This window comes from Vulpes lagopus, chromosome 24 (assembly GCF_018345385.1).
Source record: "Vulpes lagopus strain Blue_001 chromosome 24, ASM1834538v1, whole genome shotgun sequence".
NCBI classification, from domain to species: Eukaryota; Metazoa; Chordata; class Mammalia; order Carnivora; family Canidae; genus Vulpes; species Vulpes lagopus.
Window position 1 is genome coordinate 22,975,330 of NC_054847.1, and position 20,202 is coordinate 22,995,531.

The window sequence follows — 20,202 nt, forward strand, 5'->3', positions numbered from 1 at the left end:
TGCTCAAAGCAGAATGCCAGGATCCAATTTACGAGATAAAGGGAAGATTTTTCTCCCTCCCATGTAGTCATTTTTTTAATATTAACTAATATTCATCCTGTTAATAAATTTTATTGGTACAAAATAATTATTAATATAATAAAATGATTTATCTATATTATAATTCCTTTTAGGAAATCATTTAATATTTTTAAAGAAATGCATTTTCAGAAGGATCTTATAATTAAACACTAATCTCAAATTCTATTTTACTTTTGACAAATACCTTCAAATTATAATTTTAACATTTGATGTTGAAGAAGTAGAATGAATTCCTTATTCAAAACATACACATATAATAAAATATGTGCAAGTGAAAGATATTCTTATTGCTTTAATTTCACCAGATCCCAGCAATTGTAGTAGCTTCTTTCACCAAATTATATAACATATTTTATGGATTAATTTTATACTGGACTCTAGTTTTATGAAGTAGAAAATAAAATGTCCAAAACATTTTATCTGATCTTCCATAAAATATCTGTATTTCAATGAGAAAAATTCTAAAAGCCTCAAATACTATTTCCATTTATTTGTACAAAGTCCTTTTTAAAAGGATAAAAACAAACATGTAATAATATCATGTTATATTTAGTGGTGATATGTATCTTAAAATACTAATGAGCTTTCATTTATTCTGAAGAAGTGACTTTAGGTATCTTTCTGATATCTTAATTCGGTTGCTATTTATTGTACTTGCTGTACGATTTGAATGAATAAGCGTCAAAATTTCTGTTTATGATATTTTGATAATTGCAAAAAATCCTTCTTATCTAAAATAGTGGTTCTTCAACCACTGGTGATGGTGCTAGTGGGGATCTCCTACCCACCCACTGAGGGGACTTTTGGGAGTGTGTGGAGACATTTTTGGTTGACTGGGGATAGTACTGGAATACTAGTAGCCAGGGATGCTAATAAACTTCCTGCAATACAAGGGAAAGGCCCTCTCCACCCCACAACTAGGAATTATCTTATGGAAAATGTAAACAATGGAAAGGCTAAAAAGTCCTGACCTTGGAGTAGGACCATGGATTCAGTATTTAGTGGATTTCAATGAATTCAGAGCTCTCAATCACTTAGGTTCACATGACTTAGGCAAGTACATCAAATAGCATACCGAGGAAGAAAGAATTTTGAGGATTCCTTTTTTACTAATCTCTTCTAGTGCTCCAAGGGAGAGTACATATTTAAAAAAATAGCAATTTAAACTTACTACCTGCATATAAACTCTTTTGCATGTTAGGTGTTCGATATTTCTGTTATATTTTGCCAAAGAAATAATAATAGAAATGGTAATCAAATTTTTCAGATGAACCAACAAAACCCATTAATTTATTATATGGTTTTAAGATAACACAGAAGGATTCATTAAGAAACTAAAGTGGGTGCTAGTCTATATAACTGGTACCCAGAGCAGAGGACCATGTGTTACAGGAAAAAAAAATTATAAGAGGAGAAAATGAGTTCCACACTGTCTTTTTATATCAATAGTTGGAATGAGGTAGCAACATGTCTTTGGCTTGTTTCAATTCTCATTTTTCTTCTCCATTGTTCATTTCCTTTTTCTCTTCTACCAAGCTCTTAGTACTGCATGAAGTTCTAAGCACCTCATTCTAGAGGCCCCACAGGTTTATTCAAATCTCAAAAATTCCTCCTTGCTTTGCTATCATCTGCCCTTTCACTTCACTTCACTTCACTTCACTTCACTTCACTTCACTTCACTTCACTTCATCTCTTCAAAGTTGCTGATACCAACTACAAGTAAAGGTGAAAGCCTTTTTGATTTAACTATTTCACATCAGCTAAATATTTTTAGAAATATTTTCATTTTAAAATAGAATTCACACAAAATTAAATAAATCCCCTATTGACAGTATATAAATATTTGAAATAAAGAGATACTTTTAAGTAGGGGATGTGGTGCCTGAGTAGCTCAGTTGGTTAAGTGTCTGACTCTTAATTTCGGCTCAGGTCATGATCTCAGGGTTGTAAGATTTCACCCCACATCCAGCTCCATGTTAGGTGTGGAGCCTGTACAAGATTCTCTCTCTCTGTCCCTACACTCTACTCCCTCTCAAAAAGAAAACAAAACAGGAAAAACAATATTTTTAATATCATTAATATGTAGAAGGACACATAAATTATATACATACAGATATATATGTATACATACATTTACATACATGTACCTTTAAATAAATACATAAATATGTGGAAAGAGAGGCAATTTGGTTTTTATGACAGGTAGTTAGGTCTTGATATGTAAACTGTAGAATTAGACAGCTTAAGTAATTTACAAATAATTGAGATTCACTTCCACCACATTGAAACATGGTTTCAAGAGTATTTCTTTTTTTTTTCTTAAACCCTTTTATTAATTTGATAAATGTAGCCTATGATTGAATATATTTACAACTCCAAATGGAATTCCTCCTTCTTAAGTTTTAAAAGTGACATTTTGTACCCTACAGGAGCAATGCTATTATTAATATTCTTAGAATCTAGAATACATTTTTTTTTCAAAATAAGATAAGCTAATTTTCATACAAATATTGTAAATAAAAGTTTCATTTTCTATAGAAATATTTTTCTGAAGCAATTGTAGGCACTTATATCATTTCAATGTCAAAGCTACTCTTTGAGAAACAGACCACAATTCTCCTTATATTGTCATAACATAATAGGCAATTGAGATAAAAATTGATAGGAAGAGTAAAGGTTCCAAAATGGAATAATTCATTTTTATCACAATATGCTAGAAAATGTGCTCAGTGCTTTGTAAACCTTATTTCCTTTATTCATCTTACCAGTCAGTTCTATTTATAAAAATAAATTATCCCCATTTTATAGAAGAGTAAACTTAATTTTCAAAGGGTAAAAAAGGACTTACAATCACAGAACTATTAAGAGGGAAATAGATTTCAGATTCTAGAGTATGAGCTTCTAACCATTATACATACTAACCCTCTAAATGAAACAATTCCCTTAAACTTATTCATTCTTTTAACGATTTATGGATGCTTTACAAAGCAGGGATGTGGGATGGATACTGCCTTCGAGTATAATTTTTTTAATCTAATTAATCTAATTCTTGTTGTAACTGGGAATAAATTCTTCATGTCTCATTCATTTTGTCTCTGGGTTTTGATTTTGCCAAGGGATATTGTCATTAATATGTTATATAAAATAGTTTGCACATTTGCCAGTCACTGTGGATTTCAGGAACAAAATTGAAAGGGATGATTGAGTCAGTAGCTTGTCTTTGAAAGTAAAATAAAATGGTTCCCAGAAAACAGTACTATTTATATAGACAAATATTTATTAGGTCCCCACTGAATTGAGTTCTTTTCAGAAAGATGAAAGTTTCTTCAGAAAGGGAAAACATCTGTAATTAGTGCAAGTCTAATAAAAAAATTATTTGCCACACTCTATATTTAAAGTGACAATCATATACTTGAATTATTTCAGGAACAATTGCAATCACAGCAGCTAAAGAAATACAGAAGAAAACTGAAAACAACAGCAGCAACATCATCAGTGTGGTGGAATCTTTCTGGATTCATGAAAAATACTGAACTCCACTTGGTATCAAATCACAACTTCAAAACACCTTTGAGCTGAGAGAGGACACAGAGAAGTATAGTCAGTCTGCTGGATGGGAGAAGATTTGCGTATAAAAGAAAAAAGTTACTTTCTCCATGTTTACAAACAACTCCTATTACAAGGGTGGGGAGGGATACTGATGGGTAAAAGAAAGCAACTAAGGAAATTGTGTGTGTGTCTATCTATCTATCTATCGATCAATCTATTGATCCATCTATCTGTCTATCTTTCTATCTATTCTTTACTTAACAACATTTATATGGTGCTTTGTATTTCTCAGGTATCTTCTAAGCGCTTTAAAAAGAAACTAATGTGTTTAATCTTTTGCAATTATTCCATTTTACAGATGAAGAAACTAGGATAGGTAATGGTCATGTAGTCAGGATAGGATAAAAGTAAAATGTGAATCCAAACAGTCTCACTCTAGAGTCTTCCTCCAATTACAACATTAGTGTTGTAATTAATTAATTAATTGTTGTGATTAATTCGTGTAAGCTAATTATTATGAAGTTGGTCTTTTTCGCACTTACATGTGTAATTTAAAAACATAGTTCTTTTGTTTAATAATTTTTTTAGTAAAAAGACTTGAAAATTCATAATAATATCTAACTTCAGGCATACTTATGATCACTAGGGCATAGGCAAACAAATCCACTGAAATTGTTCTAAATAATGGCTGCCTGTCCTTAAGTCGCCAAATCCAATGAATACATTTATATCTTTATCTTTCTTAAAGTAAGATACCATAGTTCCAAGCCTAAAATGCTTACTATTGGGCTTTTCACAAAGTTTGTTGATTCCTGCCTTAAATAAATCCCATGGGCTTTGTCATATTTTGATCATGAAGCCAATTATAGAAACTAGAAAAACAAAGCCATCTCAAATTCTTCCTTTCCTTTTCAATCTCTCCCACTCCACAACTTCTATTACTATTATCATTTTTTTATTGATTTTGCTTCCAAGTATATCTCACTCATACTATTCTCTCTGCTTTTATGACCATCTCCCAGATTTTGGCATCAGCTACCTCCTGATCTATAGAAGTAGCCTCCTTAACAGTTTCCTACCTATAGTGCCCTCTCCACAATCCATCCTTCACACAGATGGAGTCAAGTTTCTAAGTACTTAGATCTGCTCTTTTCACTCCTTTGTCCACATATTTAAAACGTATTTTCTCCTTCACCTAGGACTGTGGTACTCTAGGCAATATCAGCATCCTGTGGGAACTTGTGAAAATGCAAAATCTCAAGCCATATCCCTGACCTATTGGATCAAAAGCTTTCCAAGTACAGCCCAGGAATCTGTGTTTTAGTGGGATGTGTTTCAGGGATCCCTGAAGATAATTTGGATGCACATTCAAGTGTGAAATCATTAGAACTGCATATCCCAGAGGACAAAAATTAAAATTCCTTGAAAGAACCATTTAAATCCCACCATGATCTGATACCTGCCCAATCTGTTTCCCATTTATTCACTCTTTACCTTAGCTTGCTTCAGCCTACAAATGAGGAAATGAGACTCCAGAAGTTAATTATTTGCCTCCCCTGATAAGCCTAGTGAGTGACAGAAGATGGGTTGAACTAGACCAGCCCAAGGTATTTTAGGACCTCACCCTATTGCTTTTAAAAATACATATACTCTACTTTTACATTCAAAAATCCAACCATAGTAACATTTATTTTATTGATCCTCGTTTTTAGTTTAGTTTGTTCTACTTCTAGACTATAAACTCCAGGAAGGTAAGAATTAGTTTGTCCCTTGTAAATGTCCACAAAACTTGACTGCGGTAACACAAAATAACAATTCCAAGGAGAATTTCAAACATGAACTCCATGACTTCTGCCTGTAGAGTGTAGTGGTTAAGGCAAGACTTCTGAGGTCACTTTCCTTAATGTCAGATAACTGCACAAACATGCTCTGGCTGTTAGACCTTGACTAAATCACTTAGTGTTTATCTTCCATAGGTTCCTTATCTGTAAAACTGTTGCTAAAACCTTCCTCATAGAATTGCAATGAAAATTAGCAAGTGTCAAATGCTAATATCATTATAATTACTAATATTATTATAAATAATTTGGCTATGTAGTTGACATAAATAAGTAAGTGACACTCTCTTACTCAAATATTTTATAATGTAGTTGGGAAAATAAAACAGAGTTAGGAAAATATTAAATAATCATACAAGCTCTAAGTGCTAAGGGAGTTCAAGCAGTATTAAGTATGAACATGCAGGAGGTGAAATCTGAATTTTGTAAAGATTGGTATGTGGCTTTGAAGTGAGAAAGCCTCTCAAAAGGAGAATTATTTCCTGCAAATCTCTGTGCAGATTGAGAATAATACCTGTAAATGACTAATAAAAACACAATATAAGTGCATACCTTCCTTATTATCAGAAAGTCAGGATGATGATATAATTTTAATTTAATACTCAATGATATAAGCCCAGATCCCATTATCTAAACAAAACTAACATCTTTCTCAAAAATGGTTTATGATAAACTTTGCTGTTGCTGCTGTTGTTTTTTTAGTGCACTCAAAATTTATTCAATTAATAGCTGTGTTTTACTGTTAAAATATATTTAAATTAGATTGCCTCATAAATGTTTATTATTAATTTCCACCTTAAAGGGAAATTATGATTTTGGTGTTCTCGCTTATTATAAAAGCAATAAATATATTTAGTTATACAACTTCTCTCTATGCTAACGAAACAACATCCTCCCATGTGTTTATTCAGTAGGTGGACATAAGTATCAACTTTGTACTATTATTGCCAATACACACTAGATGTAGAATATAGAGAAATTAGGTTAAAGTGTCTAGTTATCAATCCAATCAGTGGAATAGAATGAGTATATATAAATCTTTCAAAAGCATATGGGAATAAAATGTGATTATCTTAGCCAGTGTGAAAGTACAGTATATGGTATATAAAATTCTTATTCCAAATTTCCCAATATTTTATATTCAAATTTTTGTCCTCAGTCCCTACAGTAGTTGTCAACATAAATCACTACTTTGTATCCTTATTTTACTCTAAACTTTCTTGCTTTGCTTTTTGGTACAGGAGAGGTCATATGCACTCCCATGTTCATTGCAGCACTGTTTACAAAGACATGGAGACAATCTAAATGTCTATCAATAGATGAATGGATAAAGAAAACCTGGTATATATACATACACATATGTATAATATTTGGTTACAAAAAAAGAGAAGGAGGGCAGCCTGGGTGGCTCAGCGGTTTAGTGCTGCCTTCGGCCCAGGGCCTGATCCTGGAGACCTGGGATCAAGTCCCACATCGGGTTCCCTGCATGGAGCCTGCTTCTCCCTCTGCCTGTGTCACTGCGCCTCTCTCTTTCTCTCTCTCTCTCTCTCTCATGATAAATAAATAAAATATTTAAAAAAATATTTACTCTCCAGACCTTATTCTTTATTATTTTATACTTAAAATTAAGACAATTATTTTGGAATAGTTGTATGTTCTCATGAAAATTGAGGGAATGTTGTTACAGAGATTCAGATTTTTTTTCTTAAGATTTTATTTATTTATTCATGAGAGATACACACACACACATACACACACACACACACACACACACACAGAGACAGAGACACTGTCAGAGGGAGAAGCAGGCTCCATGCAGGGAGCCTGACGTGGGACTCTATCTCAGGTCTCAGGATCTGGAGGATCAGCTCTGGTCTTGATCTGGGAGCTGTAAGTTCAAGCCCCACTTTGGGTTCCATGGTGGGCATGAAACTTACTTTAAAAAAAATGCTTTTTTAATTTAGAAAACAATGAAGCATGGACTGGGGTGTTGATTATGATCATTGGGGCCATGTGTTAACTTTGATGAAATTTATTACTCTGAGCCAGTCTATTTCACTTTCCTGAGCTTCAGTTTTCTCATAGAAGGTGGAAACAACTATCTGGTTAGATGGTTCTAATTATTAGGGAAAAAAGTGACAACTAAATGGCACATAATAGTATAATAACAGTGATAGTTTTATTTATTACTGTGATATTCAACATCTCTGTTGAAACAACTATAAATATAAAACATCAGGATGTTTGTTGCTCTAGGCCCTAGGAAAATGGGTGTACATTTGAGAGTAGCTTGAATAGTCTAGTCATCTGACTACACCTGAATTCTCTTGATAGAAAAATCAATCATATTGCTCTTCTTTAGAGTTGTGATTCACATTTTTGTTATAATTTTTCTTTAAACAAATTGCTACGTATAGAAAAATGTGATGTTAAGCCCAATATGAGTTATTTAAATATGAGATAATAGGTATTCAAAAGGTCTCAAGAAAAGTAATGAAACCTAAATTTCAACAAAAGGAGGTTAGGAAAACGATTGATTTCAACAACTATTTTTTTTAATAGTTATTTATTTATTTGAGAAACTGAGGCCTAAGGAAATTAAGTAATTTGCCCAACATCATACAACTAGTGAATCATAGGGTTTGGGTTTGAACCTAAGCAGTCAAGCTCCCAAGGCCATGCCATTATCTCTTAAGTTCAGCAACCTCATACAATTAAAAAAATAAAAATAAATATAAATAAATAAATAAATACAGAAATTGCTCCTTGTTTCTTCTTAATCTCATTTAAAAATTACATTAGTAACCAAAGGATCTAAAATACATTTTCGTTTTTTAAAAGTTCTGCCTAAGTGTTCAATAATCAGCCTAGAAATTTATGCACAAGATGAATGTATGATAACTGGTGTTAAAACATTCATTAATTTCCTACTTGGAGGATCAGATAATTTCAAAGAATATTTCTAACCTTTATTTCTTTAATTTTTTAAAGATATATTTCCATTTTACAGCACTAAATGTCACATATTTTTAAAATTAATTATTTTTTCATGAGCTTCACATTACTATTCACCAGAAAACAGAGGGCTATTATTATTTTAGTGGTGTTAACAATGTACCTTTGTCATCACTTTTATTATAATTCTACCCTGGTAATAAAATAGTCAATACATTTCTGCATCTTTTTAAAAAAGTTTTTCCCCTAGCAATGGAAGTGTTACTTCACTGAAGCAGATAAACAGGATGGATAATGATTGTTATATGCTCAGTGATCCTTATAATGGGGAAAAGTGGAATGTTCTCTGATCATTCTCAAAATTGGAAACTGACTGAATTTCATTTAGGAAATAGCAAGGTCTCACTATAGGTGACATTCTCTAAAAGCATATAAAAGACCAGAATATATCAGCCCTGATCCTCTATGTTAAATCAATCCATCGAGTAGAAACTTCCTTATTTTATGCAAATTGGAGGAGTCTCATATAAATCATCTTTCAAGTTAAGTAAAGATGTCAAGAGACTCTCCCCATCTCCAAATGAATTACAGTAATCTCCCCTTTTCTGGGGAGGAGACATCCCAAGTAGATGCCTGAAACCATGGATAATACCATGTGTTTTCTTATACACACATACCTATGGTACATATCTATCCTAAAGTCTAATTTATTAATTAGGCACAGTAATAGATTAACAATAATAACTAAAGTAGAATAACTCTAGTAGTATACTATCATAAAATTTATGTGAATGTGGTATCTCTCTGTCTCAAAATATCTCATCATACTATACTCACCCTTGTGCTTATGATGATATGAGACGATAAAATGTCTATGTGATGAGATGAAGTGAAGTGAATGACGTATGCATTGTAACATAGTGTTAGGGCACTACTGACCTTCTACTGATAGTTCAGAAGGAGAGTTTTTTTTTGTTTCTGTACCAAATATGATCACAGAAAGTGAAACTATGAAGGAAGGGTCTATTCTTCATTGAATGCTTTACATCCTTTCTATATATACGAAAATGTCAAAAGACCTTGAAAGTATCATTTTCATTTCCATTCTGTCAATTTGCTAGGGCTTACGTCAATGTGGCCAAATCAGACAGTTAGGAAATGAAAATACATTTATCCTATTTTGGGAAGGGGGCTGTTGTAATACATAAACCCAGGCCATTTTTCATGGTCCAATTCATCTAAATTACTCTAAACATAAAAATTAAAGTTCCCCAAAAATACCACTCTGGGGCACAAAAATACATAAGTACATATTTTTGCACTTATAAAAATTAAAATCAATCCTGTGCTTGTCATCAACATATAGTGTTTATGACTAGATACTCTCTCATACTGAAGGAAGTTTTTAGAAAATAATATATTTTTCTTATTGTACTAGTGGCCCATTGCTGGTCAGAATCATGATTTCCCCTTTTATTTCAATTTAATTAAATCCAATATATTTACTGAATGCCTATTAAGCACAAAAGTGATTAAGCTGTATTTTCTCCCCTTAATGTCCTTATGTTGTTCAAGTTTGTAGGATGAAAGGAGCAAGGAAATTAAGGGTGATAGAAAAGGATTAACATGATTGCTCACATAGTACATGTTGTATAGAAACTCCTGCATGACAAAGAAGGATCTATTTAAGAAAATTGAAGCTATGGGATGCCTGGGTGGCTCAGTGGTTGAGCATCTGCCTTCAATTCAGCTCAGGGTGGGCTCATGGGGCCTGGATCAATCCCACATCAGGCTCCCTGCAGAGAGCCTGTTTTTTCCCTCTGCCTATGCCTCTGCCTCTTTCTGTGTCTCTCATGAATAAATAAATAAATAAATAAAATCTTAAAAAAAAAAAGAAAGAAAGAAAATTGAAGCTGAGAAACTGAAAGTGGAAAGAGAACTAGATCCAGATTCTGTCAAAGAGAGGGCACAGAAAATTTTACAGATGAGGAAATTTTGGTAGAAAAAATAGTATCGATAGAGAAGGAATGTCACGTATTGAAGGAAGAAAAATGATAGCAATGGACCACAGAGGTGAGAATTTTTAGTTACATCTAGGTGAAGAGAATATAGCACAAATTTAAAATAAGGCTTGAAGTGAAGTCCATAAGACCAGAAACACTAACACATTTCTGGAAGTGGAAGATCTATCTACTCTACACTGAGAGAGGGAGAAAAGAAGAAAATGTATCCTCTAGGGAACAGTTGTCATCTGAGCATCAGATGTTTCAAGTAAAAATATATTAATGATAAGAAAACATTATTTGCATTGGAATGAGATTCTCAAAGGTTATGATACACATTAGAAAGGGGGAAGGCTCCATCAAGAAGTATAAAAGGATGAGTTGATGTTACACCAAATGGCCATACTATCCCATAGGGGGAAAAAGGAAAAAATAAAGACTTAGAATTAAGAACATCTGGAAAAGACTGAGCAGAAGAAACGAAATCACAAAGTTGGGATGGAGATTACTATTGAACCAAAATGTGGAATATATGGGGAGAGGTGGCACACATGCTCACGTGAACTCAATTGTCTTAAAATTGCAAAGCTCAAGCAGATGCTCCATTCTTTCTTACACACTGTTCCTTCTCCTCCCAATATACTTCACAGGGACCATTTGAGGGCAAACGTCAATGTGTCCTTGGTGTTCTCATCTAATTATCTGAACATAGTTAGGTGATAGATTCCAAATCTCAACAGCTTCCTCAACTTCCTGCAGTACCCTTTACTGATACCCTTTACTGACTAAAAATATAGGGACTTTGTTTAAAACTCTTTCTAATATTTCTTTATTGCTATGTGAATAAGTGAAAAGGGAAAAATATTCTGAGCTAATTAAAATAAAGGTTGGAATCACTTCCATAATACAATATATATAAACTATTAACTTATAGAAGTTATTTTACAGTTCAAATATTATATGATTAAGGTGAAAAATACTTTCTGGGTTGTTATTTCACAACCAGCACTTACCCTGGGGTTGACGGCTGGGGTGGTATATCTGAAGGTCAAATGGCTGTGCACTGGTTTTCTGAATCACGCTGACATTCTGTCCTGTCCACTTATTGGCTTTTGACAATGTGTTGGTCCTCCAGTCTGTCCAGTAGACCTCACTCCCATATAAAGACACAGCAAAGGGATGGGAAAGGTATTCATGACCCCGAATGATTTCGATCATGGCTGTTCCATCATAGAGGGCTGAATAAATTGCATCTGACCTATGAAAGGTAAATACATCAGCAGTTTATCAAAACTTATTTATATAGTCCATTGGTATTATCACATTACTTAGATAAAGGTCAGGGGAAATATTTTACAAAAAATATTTTATGGATCTCTATATGATTTATAGAAAGAAACAAAAAGCCCATCATAACAAAATAAACAAAAATCACCATCATAAAAAAAAATCACCACCATCATAATGAAAATTATCAAAAATCACCACCAATTTTAATGTATGCATGATAAATGCATGTTAGACATCCTATCAGTTTATAAATGCTATCAGAGGAAGATAACAGAAAATACAGAAGAAAAAGATCATTTTTTTAAACCTGGCATCTGTCCAAACTATCCTTTTCTCAAAGTGATCCACAGTTAATCCATTAGGCCAAGCTCCAGTTTTCATGTCTTTGTAGATGGTTTTTCTTCCAGCACCACTCATGGAGGCAGATTCAATGCGAGGAAAATTGGCATCCCAATCTGTCCAGAAAAGAATTCTGAAGAAAAATAAATAATGCTATTGTTTCAGCCATTCAGTTCACAAATATTTATTGAGTGCATACTATGTGCTATATATACACTGGCTAGATGAACAGTCTCAAAGGAAATGGATGTATTATCTACCCACCTGGGGCTTAGAGTCCAGTGGAGAAGACAGACTAAATAAACACATGAATATATAATTGCAGCTTCTAAAATATGCTGAAGAAAACTTTCATTATGGCAGAGAATAGCAGTTAAGTGATCTACTTAGAGAAGGTGATCAGAAAAAAAGAAAAACCCTTTGAGGAAGCTGTATTTATACTGAATCTAAAAGATAAGGAGAACAGTATAAAGTGCATGACAAGCAAAATAAACAGCAGATATGAAAACCCTAAAATAGAAAAGAAAGTGGGTAATTTGAAGAACAGAGATAAGACCAATGTGGTGAATAAGGAGGAAAAAAGAAGATGGATTTGAAGAGAGCAACCTAATGGGTTTTGCAGGCTAAAGTACTTATTTGGGACTTTATTCTAAGGGAATAAGAAGCACATTTAAGCCAGGTGGAAACATGGTATAATGTACAAGTGGATGATAGTGAGGCGAAAGTATAGTATATCAGGTGGTTATTTTAAAGGAACAAAGATGATAATGGTTTGGGATATGGTAGTGGCAGAGAAGAGAAGTGAATGGATTCAAAGTATATTTTGGAGGAAGAATTGCCAGGACTGTCTTATGACTGCATACAGGGAAATGAGGTAAAGAATGAATCATAGGTGACTGTGTTCCTTGTTTCAGCAAAGTCGGAATAAGGGTAAGGGAGAGGGTGTGCAGGGAATCCATACATGGAATGGGGAAAATGGAAGAGGACAGATTCTAAGACCTGGAAATTTAATGTGGATGGGTTTGAAGAACAATCAAAAGTTTACTCTTGAATTATTTTTTTATCTTAAGATTTCAAGACATCAGGAAACTGTGTGGTATGTCAGGGTGAAGTTCAGAGAAGGTAGGGGTGGAGACATGAATTGGGATGTCAGCAGTATGGAGATTATATTTAGATTCACAGCAATGAAAGACATCATATAACAGAGGATACAGAGGGAAAACAAAGGAAATCATTATACTTTGGTATACACAAACATGAGATTGTTAAAATATATTTTTTCATATGCGTAAAGATCATTACTTTTTTTTTTAAACCGAATACTTTTGAGACTCTACAAATTCATTATGCACAAACAGTTCCACACAATGGGCATTAAGTGTCCCATGTCCTGCATTTGATTTTTAAGGCAACTTAGGCAGTGGATGTTTTATGTTCAGTTGACAATGGTTTAAACTGCTGATGCATGTTTCTATAGTATACTTAATAGAGTTACACAGTAATTCCACAATCATTACAACTGGCTATATTTTTTAAGTACTTACTATATGTTAAAAACTATGTTCAGTGCCTTATAGTTTATCTCATTTAAACAATCATGGAGCTATGGCTAAAGTTATCTATGTTTTAGAGATGAGAGAACAAGCTTAAAGAAATGAAATTACTTGGGTCACACAGATAATAAGTGGCTGAGAGAGAAGGAAAATTGGGTAGTCTAACTTCTGTTCTGATGTGTGTGTGTGTGTGTGTGTGTTTATTTTAATGTTCTGACCGTTTTTAATATCTAACTCTTCAATGTCATGTTGCCAAATAAAATAACAAAGGAAAGACATCTGGTAGAGGAGTAGGAGCCTGGATGCTAACCAAACAATGGTAGTTGCCTTCTCTACTTTCGTAGTAGAATCCAATGAGTAGCATGGTGATTTGGGAAGGGAGTATTCATAGAACAGGAGAGATAGTGACAGTCCAGCAAATTTTCCTCTAATCAGTTCTGATAATATTTTGGTGAGAAATGATAAAGTTCCTTTGTTCTTCATTATAATTATAAATAATTTTGCTATTTTTTAATTTTTCTATATTTTGAATGATCCTTAAGTATATGAATTTGGTAGATTACCTTGGAAAATGAAATAATCTTCTGGAACAAAATTCAAAATACAATTCAACCTATCTTCTTTTTTTTGAATATTATGTTTATATAGGAAATATGGAGTGATGTAAACTATTCATCATGAGTTGAATGTTTGAGAAGGATATAGTCTGTTTTAGGACAGAGAAATTTGAAATATGAAATGAATAAAAGACAATTTAATATAATAAATAGTAAATTTAGTGAGTACATGTGTTAAAAAACCTATGGTGAACAGAGAAGGAAGATGTAGATATTCTTGATAAAAGCAGCAGCTTATAGACAACTCTGAAGCACTGGCCATCCACAAAATGTTATTAAATGATTATGACAATATATGTTTCTATGTCAGACTACGTGGGATCAAGGCTGGTATCTGTCATTTACTCCAGCATATTTAATTTTAGATTCCATTTTCTCATCCCTAGATAAAAACTGTAACTGTACATTCTCATTAGGAGCATTTGATGAAGTAATAGACATAAACAATTTAGCACAAAGGATAGCTAGCACACACAAAAGATTCGTGTTTGCATAAGCATGCCGCAAACACATAATCATAGAAATTATTTTTTAAATGCAAAATTTCAAAATATTTCAAAATTGTAAAAGTAATGGAGAAAGAGAGACAGAGAATGATCAAGTTTAAATGTCACACCAGCATATATGTGGAAGCAGATTCGTTTTATAAAGTAAACATAAATCAAAGCCATGAGAAAAGGATTCAAAGGAGTAGGTCATAGGATTGAGTTTATCTCAAAGAATGACTCCCAAAAAATGAGTTTATTTATTTATTTATTTAAAGTTTTAGTTTTACGGGCAGCTTTAGTAGTTTCATGCCCTGGTGTGGGATCATATCCATAAAAATGAGATCCAAATGATTCATTGTTTAATCACCAATATTTGAAAAAATTAAGTAAACCCCTGAGAAAGGATAAAACTAAATAATATATCAGAGACAATGTACTGATATTTGTTGAAGCTAGGTAATGGATGTGAGGAAGTTTATTATATAATTCATCTTATTTTGTATATTTAGAAATTTCTATTATAAAAGTTTAAAAGTCTAATAACTCAAAATTAGTATAATAGGCAAATTTTTCAGAATACCAAAAATGCCAGAGGATATTTATAAAATTTCATGGATAGATATCTTTCTTTCTGAAAAGACTAATTTTTAAAGATTAGATTGTTTTATGCAAGAAAAAACTAATTATCTGGAAATACCAACATGTATGTAAACATACATATATTGCTTATAAGTTACTTAATATACAATATGATGCCATGAAGGGCAAATGGAACAAAGATTAATTAGTATAAAGCTGGTAGGCTATTCAGTTAAGTAGCTGTCTTTAAAACAATGAATGAAATGAATTATGAGTCTCACTACAAATCTAATTTTGGATGCACACATCTTTTCACTGACAGCAGGTTGTTGTCAGCTTCCCTTTATACTTAGGATTAAAAAAATAAGATTTAAAATAGAAACAAGGCTAACATAGCATCAATCAAACTTATGGTGGTATTTTACAGACAAGGTAGAGGAGAGAGATTTGAAAGTCTGAAAAAGATTAGGAAAAATAATCACTGAAAACAAACAGTGAATTTGAGAATCATAGCTAGTCTGAGTATCTGTGGATAAGCCACCACCAGAACTAGGCAAGGCTCTGAATTGATGACCTAAAAACTTCTGAGCATTGTCCTTTGCCTGAGTAACAAATGGAGAACTGGTGTCTCCCTTGTAACTTTCTATTTCTGTCTTACGTAGTTTTGGAAATTCCAACACACATATCAGTAACTCTACAATTCTGCATAGGTTTGTGGAGGTTTACCAGAAATAGGCTCTGTAGATTCTCAAGTATGTTTCCAGTGGACCATAACAGTATACATTGGGATAATTTGAGTAATTCTAAAATAGGTGATTCCTTCATTTCTTCACTACAGAGCAGCATTAAGCTGTTTCTTCTATAGTGCTCATAATGGTCCTAATCTTTCATCAATTCAAATGGGGAAAGTTCCAATACTTTGTATAAAATAACATGCTCTAGAATTAGTTCCCCTAAAATGTTCTTTCTTAACTTCACTGTAAGTCAGTTTACAATCAATTTAAAAAGTTGATTTCAAGGATCATTGTTTCATAAAATTCTAGGCACTCTTTTGTATACTTTATAATGTGGTATTTTAAAAGAATCATTTTCCTCTTATTACTTTCTTTTTATGGTTAAAATGTATTAGCATTTCAATGATTGCATTATTTCTTGAAATATACAAAGACTGACTATCTCTTCTTACAGGAAGTATGGAAATATTCAGCCACAATTGCTTTTAAAAAAAGAGACTACAGTCTACTGATTCTACAGTTCCTGCATTCATGGGTTCGTCTGTATCAGGATTAAATTGGGTCAATGGACCATGAACAACTTGTATCATTACAGGCATGAAAGGGCCATTATCATCTATCAGGTCAAGCTGCAGAAGGTGAAAATAAATGATCTTAGCAAAAAAAAAGGGGATACTTATCTATAATCTTTAGGTCTTCTAAAAGCAACAATGTCTTTATTAGTTTCATTTAGGAACATTCCCAGATAAAATTAAAATTTTATTTAGATGTTTCACTAATCTTCACAATTACCATATCTGCTTTCACAAATTGCAATTGCTATAGCAGAGTCATTATTATGACAAATGAAATCTAAACACCAGCAAGGCACCACGAAGCCCCACAAGTACAAAGGCAATGAAAATTCAAGAACTGAAGTGAGTGCCCTTGTAGATTCTGAACTCCCTGGTTCTTCTTACTCCCTAATACTAAGCTTGAGGTTTAGAGGAGATTCATGTACTCTTTCAGGTCACCTTAACAATAACTGCATTCCCTTAAAATGGAATGAGAGAGAAATGGTTCCTCCCTAAGACTCTCATTTGCCATCTTGGAATAACTTGTCACTTGGGATATTGGGTCAAAACCCAGAATACTAAACAGATGTGTCATGATGGCAAATATGGCTTATAATGTAAAATGAAGGCCTGTGGATTTTATGCCCAGGAAGCAAACTAGTTGATTAAAAACATTTGTTTGTTGGCATCTGTAAAAAAGGTCACAAAGAGCCTTTGTAGCTGAAGGAAACTCAAACCATGTAAACATGTTTTATTGGCCTGATATTATGGCTCATTTTTTTTTCGTTGTTGTTGTTTCTTCTTAGCTGTGCTTAGGGAGCAACTTGGCTAGTTACAAACTTGTGTATTCATTTGTTACTGTAAACAAAGCTTCTAATATTACCCATTAGCTGTCTTTTACTCTATACTTCATTCTTTCAGGTGTATCCTTGTTTTTGTAAGTTACAAAAAGTAAGTTACAAAAGTTGTAAGTTACAAAGTCTATGCATATGCATGCATTTTTTTTTTATCTAAAAAAAACATTTATTTGGGACAATTATATATACCAAGAGCAGTGAAGGATTTCATAAATGTGGAAACAACTTTGTGTGCCATTAGAGAGCTTATTATGCAGTAGGAAACATAATAGTATTTACAGAAACCATAATTCTAAAAAAAAATTGTCCAGATTTATCCTAAAGTAAAAATTTTCAAAATAATGTGTCTTTATAGCTCCTATCAATTTTGATTCACAGCTTCTTTATGTATTTCATGAATTATTTGAGAAATAGAAATTTTATGTTTCTATTTGAATAGATAGCACTAAGGCAGTAAGCTGAGTTTAAATCAAATTAAATTATTTTTTCAGTGTTGCTTTTCTTGTGCTTAGCTTTGCAGTTCAGTGTGTGTATGTGTGTGTTTTCATGCTCGCATGTATTTTTACTATGCTCTCAGCCTACTTTATGAAAGGTCCAATGTTTAAAGATAATTATGGACTTTTTAATAAAATGTCCCAAACAAACCTGAAAAATATTTTCATATTTGCACTGCATTTTTAAATCTAATTGCTACAGCTAGTCTTTACAAGTGTTTATATGAACTTCATATCTTAATTGTATCAATCCGCTGTATGATAATTTTTAACAATAGAAAGTCCATCATACATCGACCCCCAAACTTGTCAACCTTTCAGTTTCTTCCTAGAGTTGAATGAATTAGTACTGCCATTTGAATTTTGATTATGTATGCCAACAGCGATTTTATAAGTATATTTCTTTACCCATTTTTCAAGACAAAACTTATTATGACTGCAATTATATGAATCATTTTTACAATTTCATGGTAGCAATTAGTAATGGAAGGCATCAACTTTCCTAAAAGCATTATGAGGTTTTTTTCTACTCAGAGCATAGCTTTTTGTACTTTTAACTCTTAGAGGATATATAACTTCTAAAGATCTTATATCACTGGAATAGTGTCTGATATTTTCACTCAAATAGTATTTGTGGGTGGTGTGCTGTTTCTATTTTTTTTCTACTCTCAGGTTGGATATTCTACAAACTGAGATGATTTTATCCTAAGCATTGTCAGTTCAAAGCCATAGAAAATAAAGTTGCAATTCCCAGATCTACTGCTTTGTTTGGTCAAACTATTTTCAAAACTTTCATATGACTGTTTTGTTCCTTTTGTTTTTCTCACTGTGTGCCATCTATAAATTTTCAGAGCCCTCACTTTTTCTACCATGTTGGTGTACATGCTAAAACCACAACGTTCTCCAAAATATCACTTTTCCTTATACAGAACATTTCTCCTGTATATCAGGTGCTGGTACAACTTAGATAGTTCTTATAGGTGAAAAATTTCACACTGGTAGTTGTTAGTGTAAAACTGAGTTGATGATGAACCTTTATGGGAAGCAAAGAGTCAGGATCAGTAATTTACTTGTAATCTCAGGAGTGGTCTCTTATTATTATTATTTTTTTAATATTTTATTTGACAGAGAGAGTGCAAGCAGGAGGAATGGTAGGCAGAGGGAGAGGGAGAAGCAGGCTCCCCACTGAGCAAGGAGCCCATTGCAGAACTCAGGGCTGGATGAAAGGCTGGCTCCCAGCGATGTAGGAAGTAGTTAAGGGCAGATGGGCCTAGGCAGAGAGAGATAGGGAAAGACCCAAAGCCAGGCTCCCAGAAATCTGTGGGCTCCCATGAACCCCAAGGACACTGATAGACCCCAGAATCAGGCTCCTATCCATCCCCCCAAAAACAAAGATAAGACAGTAAAAACAGAAAAAATAAACCTGGCTCCCTAGTTCCAAAATGTTAGGGAGAATCCCCCTTTAATAGCTAGTAAGTAATCACAGAAACTCCCCAGACCACAAAGAAATAAGTCATGAAGTTGTTACCAATAGTCTCCGCTCAAACCAAGACTGCACAAGCATCTCAAGGCCATGGGCTCCCTGACTAGGTTCTCAACAAAAGACCCCCCCTCCCACCCCCAAAAAGACCAACCCTACAAGCCCTGTGGCAACCCTGTCGGGGCCCCTCCCCGTCTGAGAGCTTTCTCTGTATCTTTGCTTAATAAACTTACATCACTTTGCTCACTCTCTGTTGCCTGTGAGATTCATTCTTTGACTCCATGAGACAAGAACCAAGCTCTCCCTTATCACCAGGACCCTGGGATCATGACCTGAGCTGAAACAGATGCTCAACCAACTGAGCCACCCAGGAACCCCAGGAATAGTCTGTTTTAACAAAGGAATTTCTCATTAAACATATCTCTTCCCAGTGTACTGGTATTATAGGAATTAATAAATGAAATGGGTTAAGTGTAAACTGTATAAATGAGAGAACACATCCTTAGGTAAAAGATATAGCTACTGCTTTGCTCTTTGCTGCCAGGTCTCTCTGTTTCTTCAAAAGAAGGCAGAAATCCAGGACTGTATACAAAACGTCTCAGTATTTTAAGCTCAGGCCAGTGATTCAAATAAATGTAAAACACCATAGAGGTAAAGCAAGCATATTAATGAGAGTTGCCAGTTTGGAACCTTGCTCTAGGCAAGTTGCTTTGGACCTTTACTTTCTGAGTGTGAACTGAGGAAAGGAAGAACAAAGAAACTTCCCAATCTATTGATTTCTGAGCTCAAGC

The 20,202-nt window shown here is 33.5% G+C and overlaps 1 protein-coding gene across 1 annotated transcript in view; it reads right to left on the reverse strand.

Moving 5' to 3' along the window:
* Positions 1–20,202, reverse strand: part of LRP1B (LDL receptor related protein 1B) — a 1,815,754-nt gene that overhangs the window by 577,058 nt on the left and 1,218,494 nt on the right. Inside the window, exons 26-27 of the mRNA XM_041739937.1 lie at positions 12,024–12,188; positions 11,440–11,684 (exon numbers count right to left, since the gene is read on the reverse strand). Of these exons, the coding sequence (XP_041595871.1) occupies positions 11,440–11,684; positions 12,024–12,188 (410 nt within the window). The remainder of the gene's footprint in view (positions 1–11,439; positions 11,685–12,023; positions 12,189–20,202) is intronic.